This window comes from Apium graveolens, chromosome 7 (genome assembly GCF_009905375.1).
Source record: "Apium graveolens cultivar Ventura chromosome 7, ASM990537v1, whole genome shotgun sequence".
Taxonomy (NCBI): domain Eukaryota; kingdom Viridiplantae; phylum Streptophyta; class Magnoliopsida; order Apiales; family Apiaceae; genus Apium; species Apium graveolens.
The window spans coordinates 110,973,049-111,000,895 of record NC_133653.1 but is presented as its reverse complement, the minus strand read 5'-3'; the positions used below and the strand labels follow the sequence as shown (position 1 = coordinate 111,000,895).

The 27,847-nt window shown below is 35.6% G+C and overlaps 1 protein-coding gene across 1 annotated transcript; it reads right to left on the bottom strand.

The window, feature by feature from the left end:
- Positions 1-23,076: 23,076 nt before the first annotated feature.
- LOC141673963 (uncharacterized) lies at positions 23,077-24,228 on the bottom strand. Its single transcript, XM_074480688.1, has 2 exons — positions 24,202-24,228; positions 23,077-24,006 (listed from the first exon to the last, which is right to left on the bottom strand). The coding sequence occupies exons 1-2, from the start codon at positions 24,226-24,228 to the stop codon at positions 23,077-23,079; spliced, it is 957 nt and encodes a 318-aa protein (XP_074336789.1).
- Positions 24,229-27,847: the final 3,619 nt, after the last annotated feature.

The window sequence follows — 27,847 nt, the reverse complement described above, 5'->3', positions numbered from 1 at the left end:
CTCTAATATAAGGCCTAAACAAATAATGGAGATCATTCATGCCCTATAGTACCAACATGCAAAACAAAAATTAACATGCAACTCAAGATAATCACTAAATCAAGTTCGACTAAACAAGAGGGTTATTAGCTCATAGATTCGACTTAAAATACTTAACTACTTCAAAAGATCATGCACACTACCTTTTAAAAACTAAGATCAAGCATAATATCAAGGAAACCATTTGTTTTAAGCACATATAAGGTCGAATTTAACACAAACTAAGCATGCATGTACATTTTCAAAAAGAAGAGCATATATAACATGATTATACTTGAAAATAATGCCCTATCTCTAACATGCAAAGTAGAATATAACTTTACAACTAAAGATCAGTAGCATGCAAAGGTTTTAAAAGAGTTTTATTTATGGAAACACTTAGTTTATGCACATAAAAAATATATCTCATAGAGAACTCTTTATTCCACATGAATTAAGAGTTTCTCTCTGGAGATCACATAAAATCAAGACATGCAAGCATTAAACTTCATCTCCTAAGCATGGAACTTTTTGTAAAGTGTATATTATATGAATGGGTAATGGAATTACACTAGAATGGCAAGGATTTGATGAAGAAAAATTAAAGGGAATGGGGGAAGGGGCTTCGGCCGAATGAAGAAAAAGAGAGGGGAAGAGAGAAAATTTGAGAGTGAAAATGATGAGCTTGAGTGGACTGTGGTTTTGGGTTAACTCCTCTCTTTATGGTTCATCATGCACTAATTCAATAGTGGAATTTGGAATGTACTAAAGTGCCCTTCTCCAATAACCATGCAAAAGTGCATGCAAGAGTAGTTTAGTCTTTTGTTGGATAGAAGAAGGTTAGTGGGGTATGAATTGTCTCTTATGCCCTTTTAAATTGAATTGGAGGGTATTTGCATGCATGGGCAACTAAGTAATTTGCAATTTGAAAATCAACTAATTACATAAAACATTTTTTATAAATATAAATGCACCTCCATAAATCATAAAATAAATATCATAAAATAGCTTTTCATTTTAGAAATTTAATGATATAAAATTTGAAAGTTTATTGTTAAAAGATTTTTAAAATTGATTTTTCATATAAAATGAAGTACTTTTGATTATCATTTAAAAATACTAAATGATAAGATTTTCTTTTTAATTTTTTTTTTATATAAACTAATACATTAAATACTTAGTTTATAGGCACTCACTCATATAGATCATCCAAATTTATAATTCAATACAATTTTAAGTCTAATTATAAACACACAATTATATCTAGATAGGGTTTAGAAATACCGGTCGTAATAGTATTTTTATATATATTTATTTAAATTCAAATTAAATTATGGTTAAAATATGAATTTTTGATTTTGATGTTGTTTGTGTGATTTGATCATTGTATCTTGTAGATAATTTTATTCTGATCATTTTGGTATATCATATGTTGAATTTGGAGTTCAGTAACAGATATAAATTTAGGTTTGATTCTCAAATTATTAAAATTAGGGTTTATAAGGGGTATGAATGTTCTTAATTGAATTTGGGGCTTTTTGATTCAAGAGTTATTGATTGATTTGGATGATTGGGATAACTTCCTGATGTGTTTTGCAATCGATCCATATGTTCAGTTTCACCAAACTATTGCCCAAAGTAGTGAACCGAGTTCATGATTTTTTTTAATTTTGATTCAAATTTCCGGTTTGTTTGTTAATTGGTTGGTGTTAAGAATGATTGTATCAGATTATACGTAAGTAGAGATTTATTTTGAGATATGTATCAAGTTGTTTGGTTCCAGGTTCGCCTAGACCGGATTTTCGCCAGAATGAAGCTTCGGGGTTGATCGATTTTAACGAGCGATCGATCGTTGATTGTTTTTGTGGCTATTTCTGGGATTTGTGAGAATTTAAGAGGATTTGGATGAAAAACGGGGAGAAAATAACCTCATTTTGATCCCAAGGGAGTCGCCGACGCGGGCAGGCGGCGGCCGGAAAACTTTTCCGGCCGTCTTCTCCGTTTTTCCGGTGAGAGTTCCTGATGACCCGTTTTCTGATCCGTAAAAAACCCGGTTTTGATCCATGTGACCCAATTTCTGTTTTCCAATTCTGTTTTTGAATATTCTTTTTACTTTTATTATTTTTAATTTCAAAAAAATCAGTTTTATTATTTAATAAATTGATTAATTAATCTAATTGATTAGTTTTTTTATTTTATAAATAAAACTGAATTATTTTAATTATTTTCCAAAAATACAAATTTTAATTATGATTTAGTTATTATTTCTTGGTTATTTAATTAAATTGATTAATTATTTTGATAATTAATCAGTTTACTTAAATAATTTATATAAATTTTATTTTAAATTCCAAAATTTATGGAAAAGTCATTTTAATTCTGATTTTTGCTAAATAATGATATAAAATCATTTGAGTTTTTTAATGATATAAAGGTGTTTAAAATTCCACTAATATTATTATTAATAAAAATATTTTTTATTTTATTCATACAAAATAGACCGTTCTTCCGTTTAATACGAAATGAACGCATATAGACTCAGAAAAATATTCTGCTTCCATTCAAAATACTTTCGAGGCCTAAATTCTTTTATATCGAATGGTTGCTTTTTTTGCAAGTCAATTAGATCGATAAATACTATTTTGACCCGATTTCAATTATGAATGTATCGAGTCGAATGTTTGATGAACTGAATCATATGTTATATAAATTATGTGATACGTGCCTTATGTGTTTACGTGTTATGTGAATTGTAAATCCACGTGTCTATTAAACTTTATATGATTAAAGATGATCCTTATTTGTTATTATCAAATGGGTAGATGATAAGGATAAACCTATAGAATAGACAATTATATATTGTCGGTTCATTAAAATAATATCTTTTATGATCGATATATATAGTTCGAGGCACTCAAAGCCAGACAGTGATAGTGAAAGTAAATCCTGAATCTGTATGGTAATGAGACGAGTAGATACATAGATAAGATAATCATAAGATGGTGATTAACAAGAAAGGTCAGATAGCTTGTTGATGAAAATTCAGACATACCAGAACTGAGTGATATGCCAGAAAGTTAAAGATCAGAGGATTATCAATTGAGGCAAGTATTCCTAAACTTTCGTGTGATATACTGAAAGTATTTCTTCCTATTTTAAGTTCAGAATAGTTAAATGATTTATATTTCGTTGCAATTACTCTTAGTTATACAATTACCTGTTTTGAAATCAAAATGATTTGACATCAAAATACTCTACGGACTGGATGGTTACGATGAGGGCCAGGGATGAACTGGACCCTATAGGCCGGGAATGGATCAGACCCTTATTTATTAGGCTATAGTGCCTGGGTACCCGATATGTTGGTGGGTCTATACAGGTGGGTATAGGTCCGCACTACATCCTGACTGATCAGCAGGTTACAGTGCATATGTTGGTTTTTGTGTCTAGTCTAATTTACGGCATTCCTTCATGAAAAGTTTATGATTACAACACCAAACAAGATTTGATTCAAGAGATGAATATGAGAATTGTTTGAAGTTCTTCTCAAAGAAATGTGATTTATGATTAAAGGCCAAAGAAGGCCGATGTGTTATTCGCTCAACTGTTTTAAATAAATAAAGATGTTTTTGAAATTATTTAAAGATTGTTTCCAGGAACTGCTTTGATATGATACTTGGAAACCTATTATGATACTTGTTGGGCATTTTTGGCTCACTCTTGCTTTGTGAATTCTTATTTCATTCAGCTTCGAATGAGGATTAAAGTGAATAGCTTATAATAGAAAGCAAAATTGGAGAAATCCCAGCTGCGAGAAGTTGGAGATGTCAGAATGAATAAGACGAGAAAGTTTGTAAAGAGGTACTAAATTTGTATTTAGTTGATATAAATTTTAGAAGGTTAGATTCATGTTTCATACCATAACCTGTAAATGATCCGGAATTGAGGGGTAATCTGTATATGTTATTTTAGTATACAGGTTTATATTGTTTAAAGTTGTTTGGTGACACCCAATCCTGACCCCGGATTTGGGGTTGTTACAGTTGGTATCAGAGCTACAGGTTATTGGTCCCTAAAATAAGAATAAATGGAAGTAAGATAGGAATGAAAGGCCATATAAGATAGGAAAGACCCTAAGTATACTCATTTTGAGTTCGAGTTGAATGTGAATTAAGATTAGCGGATCCGATATGGATTAGTAAGATAGGGTATTTCTAAGATAACTATAAGGCAAATATATTGATGCCATAGATATATTGAGTTCTCAGATCCTATAGTTGCAAAGAGTCGATAGCTCGATGGAGACCGGGTATATTACCCTGCTTTTCATGTGGTTTTAAAGAAAAATGAAATTGATTCTTTTGAGAACATCGTATAAGGAGAGATATATGAGTTTCAGTATGATCCAACTTAGAATGGTGTAGTAGGACAAGCTCCAGGATGGAGGTAACTAGTTGATTAAAGCTGACAGAGAGCCAGTGTTGCAAATTTTAAAGGCACCACCGTTGCGAGACGTTTCTTATCACTTTTCGGGCACCGTGCAAGGAATGACATCTAACTTATTAGGTATACTTAAGATTAACAAGAAAATACGACCTTATCTACGGATAGTAGCCAAATTACATTAATTGGTTGTAATTATGACATCAAAGACGAAGATGAGAATATCAAAGATAGTAGCTGTAATAACCCGAATTTTTGGAATTTTTGAAACACGGATGAATAGTAACTTTTGCTGATGATGCTGATTAAGGAAAATTATCAGACCACGCTATATAGGAGTACTGTTATGGAAATTCTAAGATCGTATTAGTATTCCATAAAGTAAATGAGTGTATGTAAATATCGTTAGAATTCGAATCCGGACACTTTGATTTTTCCAGAAAATCCACCAGATACCGAAAGAATTGAGTATAAGGTAACATGATTAAAAGTATTTAAATTCAAGGATTATAAGAGAGGATCATAAAAGGGATATAAAATATTGAGAAAGATTTAGGGGAACCCAAGTAATAAGATCCCGGATATGATCCCTCAAACAACGAACGAGAACGAGAGTTAAGCGAACCGTAAAACAAATAAACGACCAAGGGACAAGCACATACAAGTAGAATGGGAAGGAAGCTTCCAAGAGAAGCTAAAACATGTGGTTAAAATAGAAGGTGACATCATCAAACCATAAGGGAAAGACATGTGGCTTAGAGGTGAGGTCATCCAAGTGATGTCATCACTTTATCAAAGTAATCTCCACCAAGTATTCATTTCACAAACACCAAATCAAAAGCAACCAAACAAACACGTTTTTCTTCTTTCCCCCATCTCTTGCTCTCGGCTTTTGGAAGAAAAAGAAGGAGGAGTTTTTCAAAAACTCAAGCTACACACCTTCAAAAATTATAAGGTTTGTTTCCTTAGCTTCCATAATTCATAACTTAGTTATGCTATAAGTTCGGATCCAAGAATCCAAGGTTTACCTAGTTAAACAATTCCTAAAAGTTTAGGGTGAATAGTAATTTTCAAGAACAAATTTTTGATTCTTGATTTTATTTATAAGGACAAGGTAGCTTAAGCATAGATCAAGGCTTCCATGGGCATTCCAAGGATCTTTCATTGATTAAAAGTTTCAAGAAGGTATAAAACTTCAAACCCTAGCTTTACTTTTGAGTATTAGGAATGGTTTTGATTGTTATAGTAAATGAGAAGCATGATGCTTGTGTGTTTAAAGTTTGGATTGGATTTGTAGTGATTTGGATGATGGAATATTGTTTATAGTTAATGAAACTTAAGTATAGTTAGTAGTTCATGTTTGTGGTTGAATGAATTGGAAAATCTTGAGGTTTGGGACTGATATAGTAAGGTTTGGGAGAAATTTAGTTGTATTGGTGGTTGTGAGTTGAATTGTGGTTGTTTGGAGTGGCTTAAAACTTGGTAATCGCGTAAATATAGCCGTCGTAATGCCCGTTTTCATACAACTGCTTGTTCTTAGTGTTCGGGACAGAGATCTAACTACTGTATCTGTAACTTTGCCATTTTTATCTAGATTGTTTCGTAAGCTTCGTTTTGATATGTGGTTCGCTTTAATCCGATGTACGGTTTAGGAGACACGACCGTTTTAAGTAACGATGTTTCGCGAACGAATTATTTCCCCTCGCCTTACTTTGAAACCTTGGTTAAGGTCCTTAAATGACCATTTGGAGTATGAAACAATTATGTGAGGTGGGTTAGGCAATTGGTAGAGTATTCGCGAAAGAGTCGCCTTAAAATTCATAAGGGTTAATTTATTAAAATTGGTGGAGCCGAGGGTACGTGAGCGATTAACGCGAATCGTTAAGTGTCTAAGCGACCGTAAGCGACCGTTATGGTATGAGTGAGTTTTGACTAGTTTCTTAAGCGACCGTGGTCTAGTTCCGGCTTATCTTGTTATTCATAGGTTACCGGACCCACTCTAATCTTATGTCTACCCCGAAACACTCAGGCAAGTTTTCTACCCTTTATACTGTTGTTGTGATGTATATATATTGATGCATTATCTTGAGATAAGTGCATGACTGTTATTAGAAAATCTTGCGATATATTGGAGCATGTTGATATGGTATATATATGCATGTTGTGAAATCTTGGTATTCTATTATCAATTCAAATGCTTATCAACTGCATAATACCTATGCTAGAGATAAGCAGTAGTTGCGTATACCCTTAGTATAGGGGACCGAAAGGTGAACATTTTTCTAAACCGGGAGTCGATGTTCCCAAGTATAACATATATATATATATATATATTTATATATATATAGTTTCTATAACTATGAATCGGATAAGGTATATTCGATAGTTTTGAATAACAATCAAACTATTTTCAATTATTCAAATAAAGATCGTACTTTCGTTTAAGTATATCTTTTGTTATTTATTACTCATTTCAAGTATGAGTTTTAAAACTTCTACTTTATATATTTTTTATAAAGATTATACGTATGGGAATATTATTTAAATAATAATATTCAGATATTTCCTAATATATCGGGATGGATTTATTTTATTAAATCATCATTACTCTAAACATTCTTTAAAATATTTTTGAGTCTTCAAAATGATATTAAAAGTTAGAGCGGATCCCAAAACTCGTTTTAAAATTTAAGATCTTTCTTTCGAAGGGGATTTAAATACTCGCTTAAAAATATGAGGGATCTGGCTCTGTGGTGTATTTTATGTTCGCAACGAGGTTGCTGTTTTGATAAAAGAATTTGATTACTTTCCCAACGTTCGGGAAGTAAGTCCATATGATTGAGTTGGCATAAGCGACAGGCCGGGGTACGGTCTATCAAAGTGTAAGTGGCTGGGGGCAATCCATCAACGCGTAAGAGGCCGAGTGGTGGTCCAGCACAAGGTCCTAATGCGGCCAGGGTGATGACCGGTGGGGGATTCATCCATCTACTAGTAGAAAAGGTTACTTATTGGTATCTTCGCCTGATCGGGAAGATATCAGGTTTATGCCGAAATTCTCTTCTTTCCAAATTTATTGGATATGACAACTCTGTTTATACTTGTTATGATAGAGGTTTTCAGGGAATGTATGAGATATATATATATATATAGGTGTGTATATATATATCGGGACTTAATGAAGTATCTGATAACTTTATCTCTTTTGAATGATATTTCAAAGATTGAATTTATTCAAGTCTTATCTCTTAGTCTCATCTATGTGATGAACTTTTGAAACTGATTATACCTTGAACGATGGTAATTCAAGTAGTATTCGGAAAAGATATAAGTATATTGGAGTATCTTGTAACTTCATCTTTTTAACTTATATCTAGTAAATGATTATCTTATGTATGACAAAGATTTTCAGAAAAATGTTGAGACAAGATTAGATATATGAGATCACCTTGCAACGATATCTTTATACAGTTATAGACTGGAACTCTGTGTATATTATACATGGAAGAGGATTTCCAAAATTTCGAAAAGTGTATATATACATATATACTGATATTTTACGACTTCATCGCGTTAAGATATCAAACTTGGTTCATATCTGCTTGACCAAGACTTTCATGGGTACTATGAGAAGGCTCATATATTGTTAATTACAATACATGTTATTTTGGTAGGCTTGTTGCTCACCCTTGCTTTGTTCTTTCATCACACAACAACAAATAGACAAGATGGATAGGACCAAGCTCCCAATTCGCGAGCGGATAGGAAATGTTCCGCAGTTTCCTGTAGGCGTTGATGCTGTTATAGCTGAGGTAGGAACTACTAATAGGCTAGGCTTTCAACTTTTGATGTACCAGACTTATGTATATTTATGAATTGTAATAATGGAAAAGAATATGTAAATTTATTTGGAAACCCTTTTGAGGTGTAGTGATTTATAATTGTGGAATAAAATGACTTGTTTTATTTTGGTATTCATCTCTGAGACTATAACTTGTGGTGTGTGTGTATATTGTGGGGTCACAGTACGCAGTAATTGGTTGTTTATTTAGATTAAGTGTTGTTAAGGGAAATGGAACTTGTGACAACCCAGATCCCCGACCCCATATTTGGGGGTGTTACAAAAATGGTATCAGAGCTAAGTGTTATAAACCTCAAAGATAATGCGCCGTTAAAATGATAAGTTCACTAAATTAATAAGAACTCTTACCAAGTTCATAGTCGGACTACCTAACATAGTAATGAAAATTAAAACCCTTACGGGAACCTTTATAAATATCATGATAGTAACATAGATCGTTATCGTATATAATAGCGGGACTCCGAACCCTGAAGTTCAAAGGCAATAACACGATGATGTTTTGCTATATATTGGGGATCGGATTGTGGATCCAATGGAGCACCCTAACGAGGGACCAAATGATGTTCATATTAAGGATGTAGCGGTTAAGGATGTTTTCCAAGAAGGGAAGGTTGTTGAGGAGGATTCCATGGAGGATCCTGACAAGACTGAAAAGATGATCGCTAAGGAATTAATGGCCGTAGTTAGGGTGACTATCAGGGGTAGGATTGGCCGGTTACTACAATAGGTTTGTTCAAGTTTGCAAAGATAGCAGCCCCTTTAACGCAGCTTACTCGTAAGACTGAGAAGTTCGAATGGACAGAGAAATGCGAGAACAACTTTTAAGAACTGAAGCAAAGATTAGTGAAGGCCCCTATGTTGGCGTTGCCGGATGGAAAATGAGATTTTGTGATTTATAGTGACGCTTCGCATAAGGAATTAGGGTGCTTCTTATACAGCACAACAAGGTAATTGCGTACGCGTCAAGACAATTAAGGGAATATAAAATTCGATATCCCACCCATGACCTTGGGCTCATGGCAATAGTTTTTCCCTAAATATTGGAGGCACTACTTATATGGATAGAAGTGCGAGATTTACACAAACCATAAGAGCTCAGCATGCGCCAGAGGAGGTGGTTAGAGCTAATCAAAGATTACGATTATGAGATTCTTTATCATCCAGGGAAAGCCAATATGGTGGCTAACGCCCTTAGTAGAAAGGAGAGACTCAAGATGATAATGTCTTTGGGAGAGTTGATAAGAGATTTTGAGAAAATGGAAATAGAAGTGAAGGTAACCGGAGCCGGTACTGAAAAGCTGTTTGAGATTGTAATGCAGCCCGAATTATTGGAAAAGATCATATTGTGCCAAGAAAAAGTGATGAATGAAGGCACAGAGCCAATGAATAGAGAAGAGATTAATACCGAGAAAGATGATAAGGGAATAATGAGGTATTCCTACAGAATTTGGGTTCCAAATGTTCAAAAGCTTAAGGATGGGATCTTAGATGAAAGCCATAGTTCGAGGAATAAGATTTAGGGAAAACCTTGAATCCGATAGTCAGGGAGGTCGCCATCAAGGTAGAAGGAACTCATAATATAATGAAGTGGAAAACAAGGATTTTAACATATAAGATAACCCCGATTATGGGAGAAGGATGAAACATTTTATACTGAGAAAACAAAAGTCGAGCAAGGAAGGGAGCACCAAGACGGTACTCCTATGGGGCAACTCATGGACCTTCCTAAACAAATCTTATACTTTTACCCCCAACCACCACCCAAAGGAATCAATGCGGTGGGAAATTATTTCATGACCTTTAAGCTGCTAAGCTCTCAGAGTTCCAAGGAACAGGGTGACCCAGTCGAGGCAAGAGCCTGGCTAAAGGAAATATAGGAATCATTTGAGATTCTAAATGATTGATTAAGCGTAAAAGACTGTTTTTGTCACTTACCTTCCTAAGAGAGAGGCCACCCGCTGGTGAAAGACCAAGAAAGGAACGAAGCCAGAGGTTATAATAAACTGATTAAAGTTCAGTCAATTGTTTTCGGGAAAGTAATTCCCAAAGATATGAAGATAGTGTAAAAGCTTTAGAGCCAGAACAAAGGCGGACGAGTATGATAAATTATGAATCTAAGATTGTAAAAGTTGTCAAGATTCATTCTGAGGACAAGAATCCCAGAACGACATGATATTTGAAGTCAATGATTAGTGGGTTCGTGAAATAATTGTAAGAGAGAGGTAAATAAAAAGAAACTGAAGTGGAAAGGAATATAAAGGCAATAGAGTTTGAAGAATGATAAGGGAGTTGGATATGAGGAAACCCTAAAGACTCGTAGCAATAGAAATAGAAAAGTATGTAATCGTCAGGATGTGGGTGATTCACCATGAGTTAAAGTTGATGGTTGAAGGCATAAGAGATACATATATTTTATCCCCTTTAAGTTGGGAGGATTCGAGGAAACCTTGAGATAGTTCGAAGGATAAATAATGAGACGCGGATAGACTGAGGAGACAAGAAAGTAAGAAATTATGAAAATTGGATGAAGGAAGTGACCTTCAAGAATTTGAAGTGTAAGACCGGTGGCTTGATACCCAGAAAGGGAGACGCCAAGTATGAAAGATATCCCAACATTGAGATGACTGTTGAGATAAACAACAAAAGTAAATGAGGATTTATTAAGAAGAAGTTCACATTGGAAACGACCAATATCTTCCAGAACATCCATGTTATCATTAGCAAATCAGGAAAGAAAAGCGGATAACCATTGTTATCTTTTGGAGGCCATATGGATTGACCTCAGCTTGAATAAGGATGCTACTGTGAAATTAAGTATAGACTATCGAGGTGGGAATGATTGAATAAGATAATCAATTAAGGATATATGACTTGATTTATCCATGGAAGGATGCATGTACCTTTTTAAAGGTGGAATTAAGGATATAACCTCGATAACTTGAGATGAATCCTAGGGGAATGCATAAAGGTTGGAATTTCTCCCTTAATAGGGTCAACATTAGTTTTGACTGTATGAATTGGAAAGGATTAAGTTAACAACAACCTCTAAAGATCAGTGGAGAAATTTTTCAGAAGTACATAGACAATGGTTGTAACAACCTAAATTCGGGCTCAAGATTTAAGGTCACGAAACAATCTTTACATAAAATAAAAAAATATTCAATTAACCCCTTGAATCCCGATCGTTTACAGGTTATCGTATGAAACAAGAATCTAACCTTCTACAATTTACAATAACTTATTTACAAGTGAAAATACCTTCGTCCTAATGCTCCTATCATATTCTTCTAACTTCTTCAACCTCTCGCAGCGGAGATTTCTCTAACTTCAGCTGTCTATCTAAGCTATTCACTTTTATCATTATCTGTTTCTGGCAGAAATAAGAATTTACAAAGCAAGAGTGAGTCAAAAATGCCCAGCAAGTATAAAATTTGAGTTTCAAGCATTAATACCAAAAGAAAAACTTCCAGACAAAATCTTAAAACAATTTTAAACAATTCTATTTATTTGAATGAGTGGAGCGAATAAACATTGGCTGTCACCAGCCTTCAACTATAAGTCCAAAAGTGACAAGTGATTCCCAAATTCTTCTCCAGAAGCAGGGTTTTATCCGGTTTTGGAATCCTAAAACTTTTCGAGAGAGAATTCCGTTAATGGCGATCAACAACAAATTAGACTGGAAACTAGTTTACACTTATATCCTGCTGATCAGTCAGGATACAGTGTAGATCTATACCCAACCGTATAGATCCATTCAGGTACCTAGGCTCTATTGCCCAAGGGTTCGGTCCATCCCCGACCCATAGGATCCAGCTCATCACTGGCCCTTATAGTAAATATCCAGCCCGTAGAGTGTTTTGATGTCAAATCATTTTGAATTCAAAACATCTCAATTCAGGGTTCGCAAATAACCCGAAAGAATGGGTATTTGCTCAAGAGAGCAATCGAATTACAGGAACAATAATAAAAAGGACATGCATAATCAGAGTAATTGCAGCGAAATATAAAACATTTAACTATTCTAAACTTAGAATAAGAATAAAGAAATATTTGCAGTATTAAAAATAAAAATCAGGAATACTTGCCTCAATAAGCTTTGATCCCCTATTATCGGTCGACTTTTGGATTGCCTTGAGCGTTTGGCTTCATCGTCAAATCACTATCCTATCCTGGATACAATTCTATCCTTCGTGTCCTTCGATTGGAATCTTGTTGAGTCAGATAACTAATCACTAGATAATACATAGTCCAACATCACATCTCGGGTCTTCCGACTTGGACCTACAGGGTTGAAATACCCTAATTCAGTTAATCGTTTCGCTTAACATAACACCACTATCCTATTCTACCCTTACGATTTCATGGCCCAACTCATATTTAGATGTATTACTGAAATACACATAGCAATTTTGGTTCACATCTTTAAAACGCGGTTCGGTGTTTATTTTCGAAAAATACGTATACTCGTCATTTTGAAAAAATAGGGTAATCAAGTATTTATGAAATATTTCATCACAACACGTAATTTGGTTTTGTATAATACAACTTCACATATATATATATATATATATGTATATTTATACTCGTTCGACTTCTCCGATAATTCTGGGTTACGTCTACGTATTTTCGGAATTAATTAATAACGTAAGACTCAGATAAAAATCATCACCGTCCACCGTCGGCTCGCCGAGGCTCATTGCCGACGTCGATAAAATTTACGGGTTCCCGTTATATCGGGCATCCTAGGTAAATTTCACCGATAATTTCATAATTATTCCTGCATAAATTTATTTTATTTCACGAAACCAATCAATTAGTTACCTGCAGAATAATAAAAATAAAAATAATATCATGAGAATTAAGAAACCAAAGTAACAGCACACTACACGCCCACGCGCACAATCGGAAAAAGGGAAGGGGGAACGGAACCCGGCCACAACTGACCAGAAGCACAAAATTCGAATAACCACTAAACAACACACACACGTGCACCAATGTCACACACACACGTACACATGTTACAAACACACGCACAGTCATGGACACCCCACGCACCACCACCCTCGCCGGAAACGGAGAGGGGCAGCGGTGAAGCAAAACAACAACAAGAAACCAACATGTATATATATATATAAATACACACAATTCATCTTAATGACCCAAAACCAAAAACATAGTCACAGAGGCGGCCGGAAACAGAAGTTCGGCGACGGGACTTACCGCAAACGGAAGTAACACAGGGAAAAAGAAGGAAAAGAGAGGGAAATTTAAGAGAAAAGGAAGAGCAGAGATATTAGAGAGAAAACAAGAGAGTGATTTTGAGAGAGATTGTAGAGAGACAGTCGAGAGATGTGAGAGAGTGAGGAGAAAGGGAGAGGCGAGAGATTTTGATGAGAGTGGGGAAGAGATCAGTCTGATTATACTCATCTGTTGCGCGCATTTGTATCGTTATTATTCCGAATCTGTAACCGCAATTGCCAATTTTAACAAATAGCTTACGGGTAGAATAACCCGAAATAATACGAAAATTAGTTTTTAAAAAAAATTCAGAATATTTAAACTTAATACTAGAATATTTTAAAATTTAAAAATTTATTTTTTTGGAACACGCATCTGATCCGTATTTTAACGAATTAACGAATAAATGTGTAGGTGAATAAAAGCCAAAAAGTTACCGGAATAATTTTAAAACTCTCGAAATATATAAAAGTTAATAAAATAAAATTTTCATGATTTTTGAAGTATTTTGGAATTAAATACTGATTTTACAATTTCATGAAGTAAGCAAAACATTTAAAATTAAATAATTAATAAAATATTGATTTCTAAATTTTATAAACCCCTAAAAAATAATAGATAAAATTATAGAACAAAAAAAATAATTTTAGAAGCAATTTTAGTATTTATAAGAATAAATATTCAATAAAATCACTCTACGAATGAATTAAGTTCATACAGCTTGGTAATTAATTACAAAATTAATCTTCACGTCCAACAAATCACAAACAAATTATAATACAACAACACATAGCCGACAGACCCATCACATATTTTATTTACTGAATAATTCAATAATTACCCTTACATATCGGATCCACAAATAGGTTACCTAGCCGCTAAGTAACTAAAAAGCCGATACGATTTTAATATAAGAATTGGATAATTATCAAAACAGAGCCTCTTATAAAATATTTTACATGAAAATGAGATAATAATATCTCACCTTTTGAGAATACGAATTTTTATTGATCTATAAAATGATTAGCGTATCGAAAATTTCACACCGGGACTCGTACAGGTCAAACCGTACCCCGGATCCAAAAAGTCAAACCACGAAAAGTGTTCAGAATTATCAGATTAGGTTGGGGAGGAGTTTTAGGAAGAGTTTCGGGTTGTAAAAACGCAAAAACGATTGAAGTGGGATGATTTCTGGTTCTAAAAAGTAATTTTACAATTACGTGAAATAATCATTATTAATAATATAAATCCTTATAAAATCATATGATAATCCAAAAATTACCAGAAAAATACCAAAACACTCTATATTTTATTCTGGATAATTAAAGATTAAAATATCTAATTTTATCAGAAATAAACATCCAAATATTAATACCAATAATCAAATAATTCACCAAAATTCACATAAATCACATAATAATTATTTATTTATGAAAATAATTACATAATATTTCTCAGACGTTACATCCTTCCCCCCTGAAGAGGATTCTGTCCTCAGAATAATGCTAAGGAACATGCCATGATATTTTTCGAGTATCTTACTTAAAATTTCTCGGAACTCATCACTTTAATCATTATTCAACGGTCCCCTACCATCATCAAATTTATCAGTTGCTCATGTAACCCCTAACTCAATCTTTACTTCATACATTTGGAGCTAAATTTACTCTTCATAGTCATACACACATGAATGTTTTATGAACTCGTCATACATGTGACAACAAGACCAACTCATTCAGAGTCGTTCTATCTATCTAACTATTTCAAAGGACTAACTTAATTTACACTAACCTTCGTTTCTTTCCAATTTTAATAGTTCGTGTTCATGAAATTTTTATTTTCACTGACTGTTCTACTTTACTTTGCATGTCTCCTTCTCTTCGGTTAGTCTGACCTATGTTCATTTTCTAATCAATTCGAGAATCTTTAATCGGTATCTTGCACTTTCCATCCGTCTGCGCCCAATAACCTGAGCTCATGGCGTCTTTTACTTCGAATTGTCCTATAACTATTCAAAAGCTTAAACTTAAAGGAAAATTTCAACAATTGCATTTAACTTACCACTTAACATTATATCCCAATTTCTTTTCAACCACTATCAAACATATTCATCGAGCGAGAATCTTTTACTATCTGAAGGGAAATATATTAATTTGAAACGGAATGAATCACAACTTTATTCAAAACCCAGTCTCTTGGTACTAATACTCATTTTGTTATCATATCAAATTAGATATCAATAAGAACTTTGATGCTCACAACGTCCCATACTGAAGTCAACATCAATCATCTGTATTAATACCACCTTTGATATCCAACAACAAAGTAAGTATCAGCATAACCCAAAAGACGGATCAAAACCTATTCTTCAATTTCTAACTTTTCCAATTATTTTAACCATTTCCCAACACTCTTAATGGTATTCACTTTTTTCTTTCTATTCAGAACATCTATCCCTAAATGGACCTTTCCTGGTTAGTAGTTAACCAAGCAATCATAGCTCATAATCAATTACAACCAGAATTCATACCTTTGAAGTTTAAAACGCAGTTGCTACCTTTCACCCTTCACATGCATATTTTCAGGTGTTGAATTTGGTCTTCCTTAGTCCTTGAATGGGAGAGGATGTTATCAATAAATACAATTACACTATCCAAATACTCCTAGTACATTATGTTCATTTAACCTTCAGACTTACAATTTCTGATAATCGACGCTTAACTTCATACCTCCATTTTTTTCCATGACCTCTTTTATGCATAACATGAAACACTCTTTATTTCATTATTCTTTCATTCCACACATCTGAAGTTTCCTTCATTCATTACTTCATTCCTACTGGGTCGTACAATATAGGGCTTTTGACACCAGCTCGACTCTGTGCAGTAACCAATGAGAAATTTCACTGTATGTTTCGAGGTAACCTTGGTAAATCATTTGTTTGAACCTCCAGGACTTCACTTTAATCCTAAATAATTCCGACATGAGATTCATTGTAACGTTTTTCTTTAGCAGTTCGCCATTAATACCTTTGTTTAATCATTCCTATTTACACGCATTTTTGGAACGAATTTCTATCTCCAATTATCGGCGTTTCACCTCATTCTCCTAACAGTTCTGGCACAACCGACGTTCCCAACTTGCATATTTCCTGGATTATTTTATAATGTTTCTTTATCATCCTTTTGATTCCACTTCCTTTCTTCATTATTTCTCCATTCTCATTATTCATTATCTCTTTTAAACATAACAAATTTCTTTCTCTTAGTAATATTAATCGGTTTATTACTGGATAGGTCATTTCTGGAGTTCATACTGGAATGAAGGATCTTATTTATAATATTTAAATTTTTACTAACAGAATTATTGAATTTCTTCGGTAACTATTTTCTTAGCCTTGTTTAATGCATTACGGATCACGTATTTGACTTCTCTTCATTGACCAACATCTCTTTTCCCTGAGTTCACATGCGGACTTCATCAGTCTCCGTCTTACATTAGATGCTTAAATTTGCGAGCTTTCCGTTATTTTACAGCAACTTCCATTCAATCGCCATTCAAAAGAAGTGTACATTCAAGTCTTTCTTGGAATGTCATTACGAATGATACATGTGACGGCCTCAAACCCGGGGTCAGGGGCTGATGTCACCAAAATATGATAAATTATAACAAAAACTACTAAATAAACTTTATTATAATAAACGACCCCAACCAGGAGCCGAAACAGGTTCAAGTATTATTTAGGTTACAACACACACACTAACTTATTCAAAACCAGACACTCTCGCTTATTACAGCAACTCATCAGACCTCAGGGCCTGATACAAACTACCTCAGAGGAGCCGGGACCGGAGGCTGACACTCTACGCTGACCTGGTCTTCTAGACATTTGCAATAAATAAATACAAAACAAGCTGCAAGGGTGAGAAATCCATTGCTCAACAGTACCTCTATATGAATAACCAATAACAGGATGTATAAAATAGTATAGGAACATATATTAACTAATATACGAAAAATCCGTAAAACAGGTATAAACTGGATATCAAAACTAGCATGCTTTGCAAAATAACATCATCTGTAGTGTGCTGTGTAAAAATACCAGAGTTCAATTTTAGTATGCTACTTCCTTTCCAAAACCATTGTCCATTTCTGGACCCATAAATCATCTGTCCCGTTACGGGGACTATAAATCATTTGTTCCGTTTCGGGAACCATTAAACCTTTATCAGATATATAAAAGAGGATGAATTCTAGGGACAGCTGATCAGTCTATCCCACCACAAATTTCGTTACGGAACTCAGAGACTAGCTAGGTCTCTGTCATGCTGGACTAAGCGGCCTACTAGTGCGCGCATCCGACTTAGCCTCTTACGCAAGCATGCTGGGTCGTTACCTAATAACGGACCTCTTACGCCAACTGAATATCCAATATCAGATTTATTTTTATCCAGTTTCTAAAATCATTTACACCTATCTCTCTTTAAACGATTACAACACACATTCTAAAAATTCCTTTTTAATTTTTAATCACAATCTAGAGATAGGCATTTTCAGAAATTACTTTTTCCCAAAAACCTCGTTCAGTAAAATATATTTAATTAGGGGGAATACGTAACTTAAAGCGTTCTGTTCCAGTACATAATTTAAATCAACAACTATTTATATATACTGAACTGTAAAAGATTAGTTCAGGGGTACTTGCCTTGCGAAGCTTTGCACTGACTCTGGCTTAACTCTAATTGACTTCAACTACTGGGTCCTTTGACTCGAACCTACGAAATCGAAACAACCTAGGTTAAACGACCGATTATGCTTGACTTTTCCTCACTAACTAATTACCCTACGATATAATTCTCGACTCGTAAGCATATTAATATCAATAACATATAAGTAATAATAGTGCACATAACAATCAGAGTTTAATTTGTATTAAACGAGATATATGTACTCGATTTATAATTTAAGGTAATTTTTAGAAAAATTGGGCAGCGACTCCTCTGTTTATAGGCCTACCCGTCGAAACATCAATCGATGTCAAATCCCAACAAAATCAATTTGAATCGTCACATAACTAAATTTTAGTCCCGAACATAGTTTATACAAGTTGTATTTATTAAAATATTTAGGACTCAGAACAGGGTCATCACCGTCCACTGCGCGCTCGTAAAAATTCATCGCGCGTGGCGGCAAAATTTATTGGTGCCCGAAAATACACGGGTGTCCTAATAAATTTCACTGATTTATTAAAATCACATCCTGAATGAATTAAATTTAATATCACGAAATATTAGTCAAAATTCCTGCACAAAACCAAAAATTAATTAAATCCCAAACTGCACAACACGCGCACCAACACGCGCCACAACCACAAACTGCAACAATCAACCGGAAAACCAAAAGAACTGCAACAAGAATCAGGGAAAACAGGGACACACACACACATGCAATTGAATACACACACAGGACATACATATATATACGTATATATACATATATATACATCAACCAGAAAGAATTGGATCAAAGGTCACCGGAAACGAACAGGAAAAATAAAGCTACGGCGGCGGTGATGAAAAACGGGAGGAGAAACGGAGATAGAGAGGAGAGGAGGAAAAGGGAAAATAGAGGGGAGAGAGAGAGTGTAGAGGAGAGATAAGGCGAGAGAGAGATGAAGAGCAAAGAGAGAGATAACGAAAGAGAGAGACAGCCGAGAGTAGAGAGACAAAGAAATTGATTGTTAAAAAAAAACTCTGTTGCTTACACGTATCAAACAATTTGCCAACTGCTAACATGTGTCCTGAACCCCTTTCTGTAAAATTTCTGGTTCGTTTTTGCCATTTTGACGAACCAATCACGTTTTAAAATTTATCAAAAAATTAAAATTTTAATACCAAAATTCTCGAAATATTCGAGAGTTAATAAAATAAAATTTCCATAATTTTTAAAGCACTTTACAAACATAACTTATACCCGCGTTAAACAAATAAACGAAACAACGCGCGAGTAAGATTACTCCCGAAAATTACCAAAATAATTTTAAAATTCTCAAAATATTGTAAACATAATAAAAATATGAGTTTCATAATTTTTGAAGAATCCAAGAATTAAATATGGATTTTACAATTTAAATGAATTCAGAAAATTATTGAAGAATAAGTAAATAACAGAATATTGATTTGTAAATTTTGTAAAATCCCTAAAATAATTGGCAAAATTATAGAATCATAAAAAAACATTTTAGAGACAACCCAAATAAATAAACACAGAGACCATAAGTAATATAAACTTCTTTATTAATTATCTACGCAATAATTACATATTTAAATATTACAGAAATATACAAGTCGTTATATCCTTCCCCCCTTAAAATGATTCTGCCCTCAGAATCTCTACTAATTAAATAAGTGAGGATATTTGTCAAGCATATCTGATTCTAGTTCCCAGGTAGACTCTTCTACCCTAGGGTTTCTCGAAAGTACTTTAACTATAGGGATAGATTTATTCCTAAGTACACGCTCTTTACGGTCTAATATCTGGATTGGCTGCTCCACATAGGATAAATCCGATTGAAGCTCGATCGGTTCATATTCATTTACTTGATTCGAGGCAGGAATGTATGGCTTCAACATGGACACATGAAATACGTTATGGATATGCTGCCACTGCGGGGGTAAAGCTATTTCGTATGTAACTTTTCCTATTTGCTTCAAAACTTCGAATGGTCCTACATATCTCGGACTCAGCTTACCTTTCTGACCCAATCGAACCAATCCCTTCCATGGCGAAAATTTTAGTAATACCAATGATCCTACTTCAAAACTTACGTCCTTTCGATGCAAATCTGCATTCTTTTTCTGTCTATTCTGAGCGGCTTCCAATCTTTTTCGAATTAACACCAATGCTTCTTTTGTCTGCTGTACTAATTCAGGTCCTAACACTTTCTTTTCTCCTACCTCATCCCAGTATAGAGGTGATCTACACTTTCGTCCATATAAAGCTTCGTAAGATGGCATTCCAATGCTGGCGTGGTAGCTGTTATTATAAGAAAATTCTATTAATGTTAAATGATCATCCCAACTTCCCTTGAAATCCAAAGCACATACCCTTAACATATCTTCGATCGTCTGAATCGTTCTCTCACTTTGGCCATCAGTTTGAGGATGATAAGCAGTGCTCATATTTAACTTAGTTCCTAAACACTCTTGAAACTTTGTCCAAAACCTCGAATTAAATCTTCGATCTCGATCTGATACTATAGACACAGGTACCCCATGCTTGGCAATTATCTCATCTAAATATATTTTAACTAGCTTTTCCAGAGAATACTTTTCATTAATCGGGAGGAAATGCGCTGACTTGGTCAATCTATCAATGATCACCCAAATGGTATCGTGATTCGATCTTGTCCTCGGCAAGCCTACCATAAAATCTATTGCAATTTCTTCCCATTTCCACTGTGGAATCTCCAGAGGTTGCAACAATCCACTAGGCCTTTGGTGCTCTGCTTTTACTCTCTGACACACGTGACACTTGCTAACCCACTCCGCAATCTCTTTCTTCATTCCTGGCCACCAGAAGTGTTTCTTTAAATCTTGGTACATCTTCGTGCTACCAGGGTGAATAAAAAACCTAGAATTCTGTGCTTCATGCAATATTTCATTCTTCAGTTCTGCTACTTTAGGAATCCAGATGCGAGAGGAAAACTTATATAGACCATGGTTATCCTTTTGAGTACATAATTCTTCTCCTGTCAGATCTTCCAATTCTCGTTCCATAACTCCTTCTTGACATCTTTTAATCTTTTCCATTAATGCTGGCTGGAAAGTAATCTCATATAGCGTTTCCTGATCTTCACCTAATACTCGAATTTTGATTTCCATCTTTTCCAAGTCCCGGGCTAATTCATCCGCGATACGGGCCATATTTAATTTCTCTTTTCTACTTAGGGCATCAGCTACCACATTAGCCTTACCTGGGTGATAGTTAATTGAACAGTCGTAGTCCTTAATCAACTCCAACCATCTCCTTTGTCTCATGTTTAAGTCCTTTTGGGTGAAGATATACTTTAAGCTTTTATGATTCGTGTAAATATCATATTTCTCTCCGTACAAGTAATGACGCCATAACTTCAAAGCAAACACTATAGCTGCCAACTCAAGATCATGAATTGGATATTTCTGCTCGTGGGGCTTTAACTGCCTAGACGCATACGCAATAACCTTATCATGTTGCATTAGCACACAGCCTAATCCTTTAAGAGAAGCATCACTGTAAATTACGAAATTCCCAGTTTCATCTGGTAATGCTAACACTGGTGCTGTCACTAGTCTTTTCTTTAGCTCTTCAAAGCTTTCTTCACATTTCTCCGTCCAAACAAATCTCTCATTCTTTCGGGTCAGCTTGGTCAATAGGGTTGCAATCTTGGTAAAGTCCTTCACGAATCTTCGGTAATAGCCTGCTAATCCAAGAAAACTTCTAATTTCCGTCGGGGCCTTTGGTTGCTCCCATCTGGATATCGCTTCAATCTTCGCAGGGTCTACCTTAATACCATCCTAACCAACTATATGACCTAAAAACTGAACTTCTTCCAACCAAAATTCACACTTTGAGAACTTAGCATATAATCATTTTTCTCTCAACCTTTGTAATGCAATTCTTAGATGTCCGGCATGGTCGTCTTTGGTCCTTGAGTAGATGAGGATGTCATCAATAAATACAATAACAAACTTATCCAGGTACTCCTTATACACCCGGTTCATTAGATCCATAAAAGCCGCTGGCGCATTAGTCAACCTGAATGACATCACTATAAACTCGTAATGGCCATACCTGGTTCGAAAAGCAGTCTTCGGTATATCTTCAGGCTTGATCTTCAACTGATGATAGCCCGATCTTAAGTCGATCTTGGAAAAACAATATGCTCCCTTCAATTGATCAAATAAATCATCAATCCTGGGTAGGGGATACTTATTCTTGATGGTTAACTTATTTAATTCTTGGTAATCAATAAACAATCTCATGCTTCCGTCCTTCTTTTTCACAAACAACACTGGCGCGCCCCACGGGGACACACTTGGTCTAATTACCTCTTTATCCAAAAGTTCCTAAAGTTGTTTAGCTAGTTCTTTCATTTCTACTGGGGCCATACGGTAAGGTGCCTTTGAAACTGGTTCTGCTCCCGGAATAAAATCAATAGAAAATTTAATCTCCCGATCTGGTGGTAATCCTGGTAACTCGTCTGGAAACACATCTGAAAATTCATTAACTACTGAAATCTTCTCGAATTCGGGTACTCTCTTCTCAGTGTCCACAACACGGGCTAAATACACTTCACAACTTTGTCTCAATAACCTCTTCGCTTCCAAGATAGAAAGAAATTTATTATCCTGTTTTTGTCCTTGATAAACTATCCTTTTATTGTTTTCTAAATATAACAAAACTTTCTTTTTCTTACAATCAATATTTTCCTTATGCTGAGACAACCAATCCATTCCTAAAATTACATCAAACTCTCCTCACTGAAATGATATTAAATCCACCAAAAAGAGATGCCCGCAAATTTCTATTTGACATCTAGGGCAAAACTGGTTTACTGAAACTTTATCCTGATTAGCTACCTCGATCGACAAGGGCTCATTTAGATCTTCCAACATCAAATTCATTTTACTTACGCAACCTTTAGATATAAAAGACTTAGACGCTCCCGAATCAAATAAAACCTTAACAGGCACAGAATTTAAAGAAAGCGTACCTGCAACCACCTCTAAATCTTGAGCATTAGATTTCTTGGTCATTTTAAAAGTTCTGGCTCTTGCGGTGCTAGTTGCTGGTCCTTGAGATTCATTCCCTCCTATACTACCTTGAGTAGCCGTCTTGCAGTTTCTGGAGATGTGCCCAACCTTACCACACTTGAAGCAGGTGACTCCGATGTTTCCTGGGTTACAGTCTAACGCATAATGACCCTTTTTATCGCATTTAAAATAGTGGACATCCTTCCGACATAGATCACTATGCTTTCTACCACATAACTTACAATCCACAACTAGCCTGGTTGACTGGACTGGGGCGGAGGCAACTGAGGTGACACCGGAATTTGTCTGAGCCATGCCTTGCCTTCTAAATCTCCTATTCTTATACCGGCCAAACTTCCTTGGGAACTTCTGACTAGACTCCTCCTGGTCTGCATTACCTGTACCACCTTCAAACTTTCTCTTTTGATCACCCCTTTCCTTGAAGGCCAACTTTTGATCACCCTCAATCACCAAGGCGGCTTGAACTACAGAGGTATATGTCTTAAGTTGTAGGGCCACCACTGCACTACGAACTTCCGGCTTTAGTCCTTGCTGGAATCTCCTAGCTTTCTGAATCTCGGTGTTCACATATCCAGGGGCTAGTTGAGCCAACTCCGTAAACTTGGCCTCATACTCATCCACACTCCTTTCTCCCTGTTTCAATTCCAAAAAATCTACTTCTAACTGACTCTGCAAATAATCTGGAAAATACTTTTCTAGAAATAACTCCATAAATCTGGCCCAAGAAACATGGCCTTCTCCTTCTAAGGCACGCGCAGATTCCCACCAAAAACTTGCTTCACCTTTTAGAAAATAACTAGCATAACCTGACTTAGAATTATCACTCACCTGAATAAGGATGAAGGCTTTCTCCATTTCTTTAAGCCAAATTTTAGCAACAATCGGTTCTACCTCGCCCTTAAACTCTAGGGGTTTAACTGACTGAAAAGACTTGAAACTAACAGTCTGGTTCAACTCTCATGGCTGGGGTTATTGTTGAAGCTGTAACTGTTGTTGGATTTGTTGATGTTGTTGTTGTATAAATTGTTGCTGTTTTTGCTGTTGTTGTAGGAAATGCTGTTGCTGCTACTGGAATTGTTCTTGCTGCTGAGCCATCTGATTAGACTGTTGGCGCAGCAAATCTAGTAATCCATCCATGATTGGGCCCCCTTCAGAGTTCCTGCTGGAGGAATTGGAGTGGAAATTTTTCTTGGGAGGCATTCTCCTGAAACACAACAAAAAGGTTTTATATGAAAATCGTGCCCCCGGGTAGCAACAGTTTTATGCATCAGGAGAATGCGGTCATAATTAAATATTCCCTTCCTTGTTTATTTGGGGTCCACCCATGATGCATAACTAAATTCAACAATCCAGCAATAATTATAACAATAACAATAACAACAATAACAAAAGTGCAATAAAATAAAATCGACAACCGTAACATCAGAAAATAATAGTACAACAACAGTACAAATCCATCTAACAACTATAGTACAACACTCATAACATACTAAGTACACAACAAAATTGGTTGTCATAGCAGCCCCGCCTAATACAAGCTACACTACATAGAAAACATACATAAGAAAAACATCTACAGAACTCCTACAACTAACTCCGAGCTCTGTATATCACTGCAATAAGTCTAATCTAGCCACTGCCACTGCCACCAATGGATCCTAACTCAAATACCAACCAGTTCACAAGATCCTAGTACTGAACAACTCTAAACTCGGAGCTAATGAAACGATCAATGGTCCGAGCTCTCTCTACTGCAGCCTGAGTCAATGATCGAACTCTCTCCTGCACATCTAGGGAAGGGGCAGGAATACCCTGGAAAGGCCCGACCGGAATCTGGTCAAACTGAGCTGCTAACCCTGGGCTCTGCTCTCTGATCAAAGACTGGTTTACCGCTCGGTGAACATGGTAAGGGATCGGGGAGGATGCACCTGAAGGAACAGAGGGAGGAACAGGTGGTCTCGAGGTGGAGGAACTAGGGCCACATCCTGGAGGGAAATCCCTAATAGCCAACACTAACCTTCGTACCCAGCGGGGACGGATACTAGGTCCTGACACACCTCCAGATACAACTTGAGGAACAGGTGTAGGAGGCATGGGAGTTTCCTCGGCTACAACATCCAAGGTCCGCTCAGAATCTGAATCATCTGAGTCTGACGGGTTTCCCCGAGAAGGAGAACTGGAGATCACTATAGGCCACTGTCAATCATAACAATATACAGGAAAGACAGAACAAGGTTAGGGCAGGTCTATTAAAATATTAATAGATGCCAGGGTAACGCCGTCGGAACCCTCGACTGACACTTAAGGTTGCTCCTCGACATGAGTTGCTGACTCACACTATAGGACATACTTCCTACACCTTACTGACTCATCTCTTAACCTAAATTAGGGACTTGAACCTGTGGCTCTGATACCAACTGTGATGGCCTCAACCCCGGGGTCAGGGGCTGATGTCACCAAAATATGATAAATTATAACAAAAACTACTAAATAAACTTTATTATAATACACGACCCCAACCAGGAGCCGAAACAGGTTCAAGTATTATTTAGGTTACAATGCACACACTAACTTATTCAAAACCAGACATTCTCGCTTATTACAGCAACTCATCAGACCTCAGGGCCTGATACAAACTACCTCAGACGAGCCGGGATCGGAGGCTGACACTCTACGCTGACCTGGTCTTCTAGACATCTACAATAAATAAATACAAAACAAGCTGCAAGGGTGAGCAATCCATTGCTCAACAGTACCTCTATATGAATAACCAGTAACAGGATGTATAAAATAGTATAGGAACAAATATTAACTTATACGAAAAATCTGTAAAACAGGTATAAACTGGATATCAAAACTAGTATGCTTTGCAAAATAACATCATCTGTAGTGTGCTGTGTAAAAATACCAGAGTTCAATTTTAGCATGCTACTTCCTTTCCAAAACCGTTGTTCATTACTGGACCCATAAATTATATGTCCCGTTACGAGGACTATAAATCATTTGTTCCGTTTCGGGAACCATTAAACCTTTATCAGATATATAAAAGAGGATGAATTCTAGGGATAGCTGATCAGTCTATCCCACCACAAATTTCGTTCCGGAACTCAGAGACTAGCTATGTCTCTGTCATGCTGGACTAAGCGGCCTACCAGTGCGCGCATCCGACTTAGCCTCTTACGCAACCATGCTGGGCCGTTACCTAATAACGGACCTCTTACGCCGACTGACCATCCAATATCTGATTTATTTTTATCCAGTTTCTAAAATCATTTACACATATCTCCGTTTAAACGATTACAGCACACATTCTAAAATTCCTTTTTCATTTTTAATCACAATCTAGAGATAGGCATTTTTAGACTGCACAACACGCGCACCAAACCAAAAATTAATTAAATCCCAAACTGCACAACACGCGCACCAACACGCGCCACAACCACAAACTACAACAATCAACCGGAAAACCAAAAGAACCGCGGCAAGAATCATGGAAAACAGGGACACACACACACATGCAACTGAATACACACACAGGACATACATATATATATATATACGTATATATACATATATATACATTAACCAGAAAGAATCGGATCAAAGGTCACTGGAAAAGAACCGCAAAAACAAAGCTAAGGTGGCGGTGATGAAAAACGGGAGGAGAAACGGAGATAGAGAGGAGAGGAGGAAAAGGGAAAATAGAGGGGAAAGAGAGAGTGTAGAGGAGAGATAAGGCGAGAGAGAGATAAAGAGCAGAGAGAGAGATAACGAAAGAGAGAGACAGCCGAGAGTATAGAGACAAAGAAATTGATTGTTAAAAAAAACTCTGCTGCTTACACGTATCAAACAATTTTCCAACTGCGAACACGTGTCCTGAACCCCTTTTTATAAAATTTCTGGTTCGTTTTTGCCAGTTTGACGAACCAATCGCGTTTTAAAATTTAAAACACAACTCATACCCGCGTTAAACAAATAAATGAAACAACGCGCGAGTAAGATTACTCCCGAAAATTACCAAAATAATTTTAAAATTCTCAAAATATTGTAAACATAGTAAAATATGAGTTTCATAATTTTTGAAGAATCCAAGAATTAAATATGGATTTTACAATTTAAATGAATTCAAAAAATCATTGAAGAATAAGTGAATAACAGAATATTGATTTGTAAATTTTGTAAAATCCCTAAAATAATTAGCAAAATTATAAAATCATAAAAAAACATTTTAGAGACAGCCCAAATAAATAAACACAGAGACCATAAGTAATATAAAACTTCTTTATTAATTATCTACACAATAATTACATATTTAAATATTACTGAAATATACGAGTCGTTATAATACATCTCTTTATTTTGTCTTACACCTTCCGCTTGGAAATATTCTTCTCATTCGCATGTACCAATAACTTTCTATTCCTCTAATTTATCGAAAAAGGCGTATTCTTCTGGATAAAACCTCGCACATGTT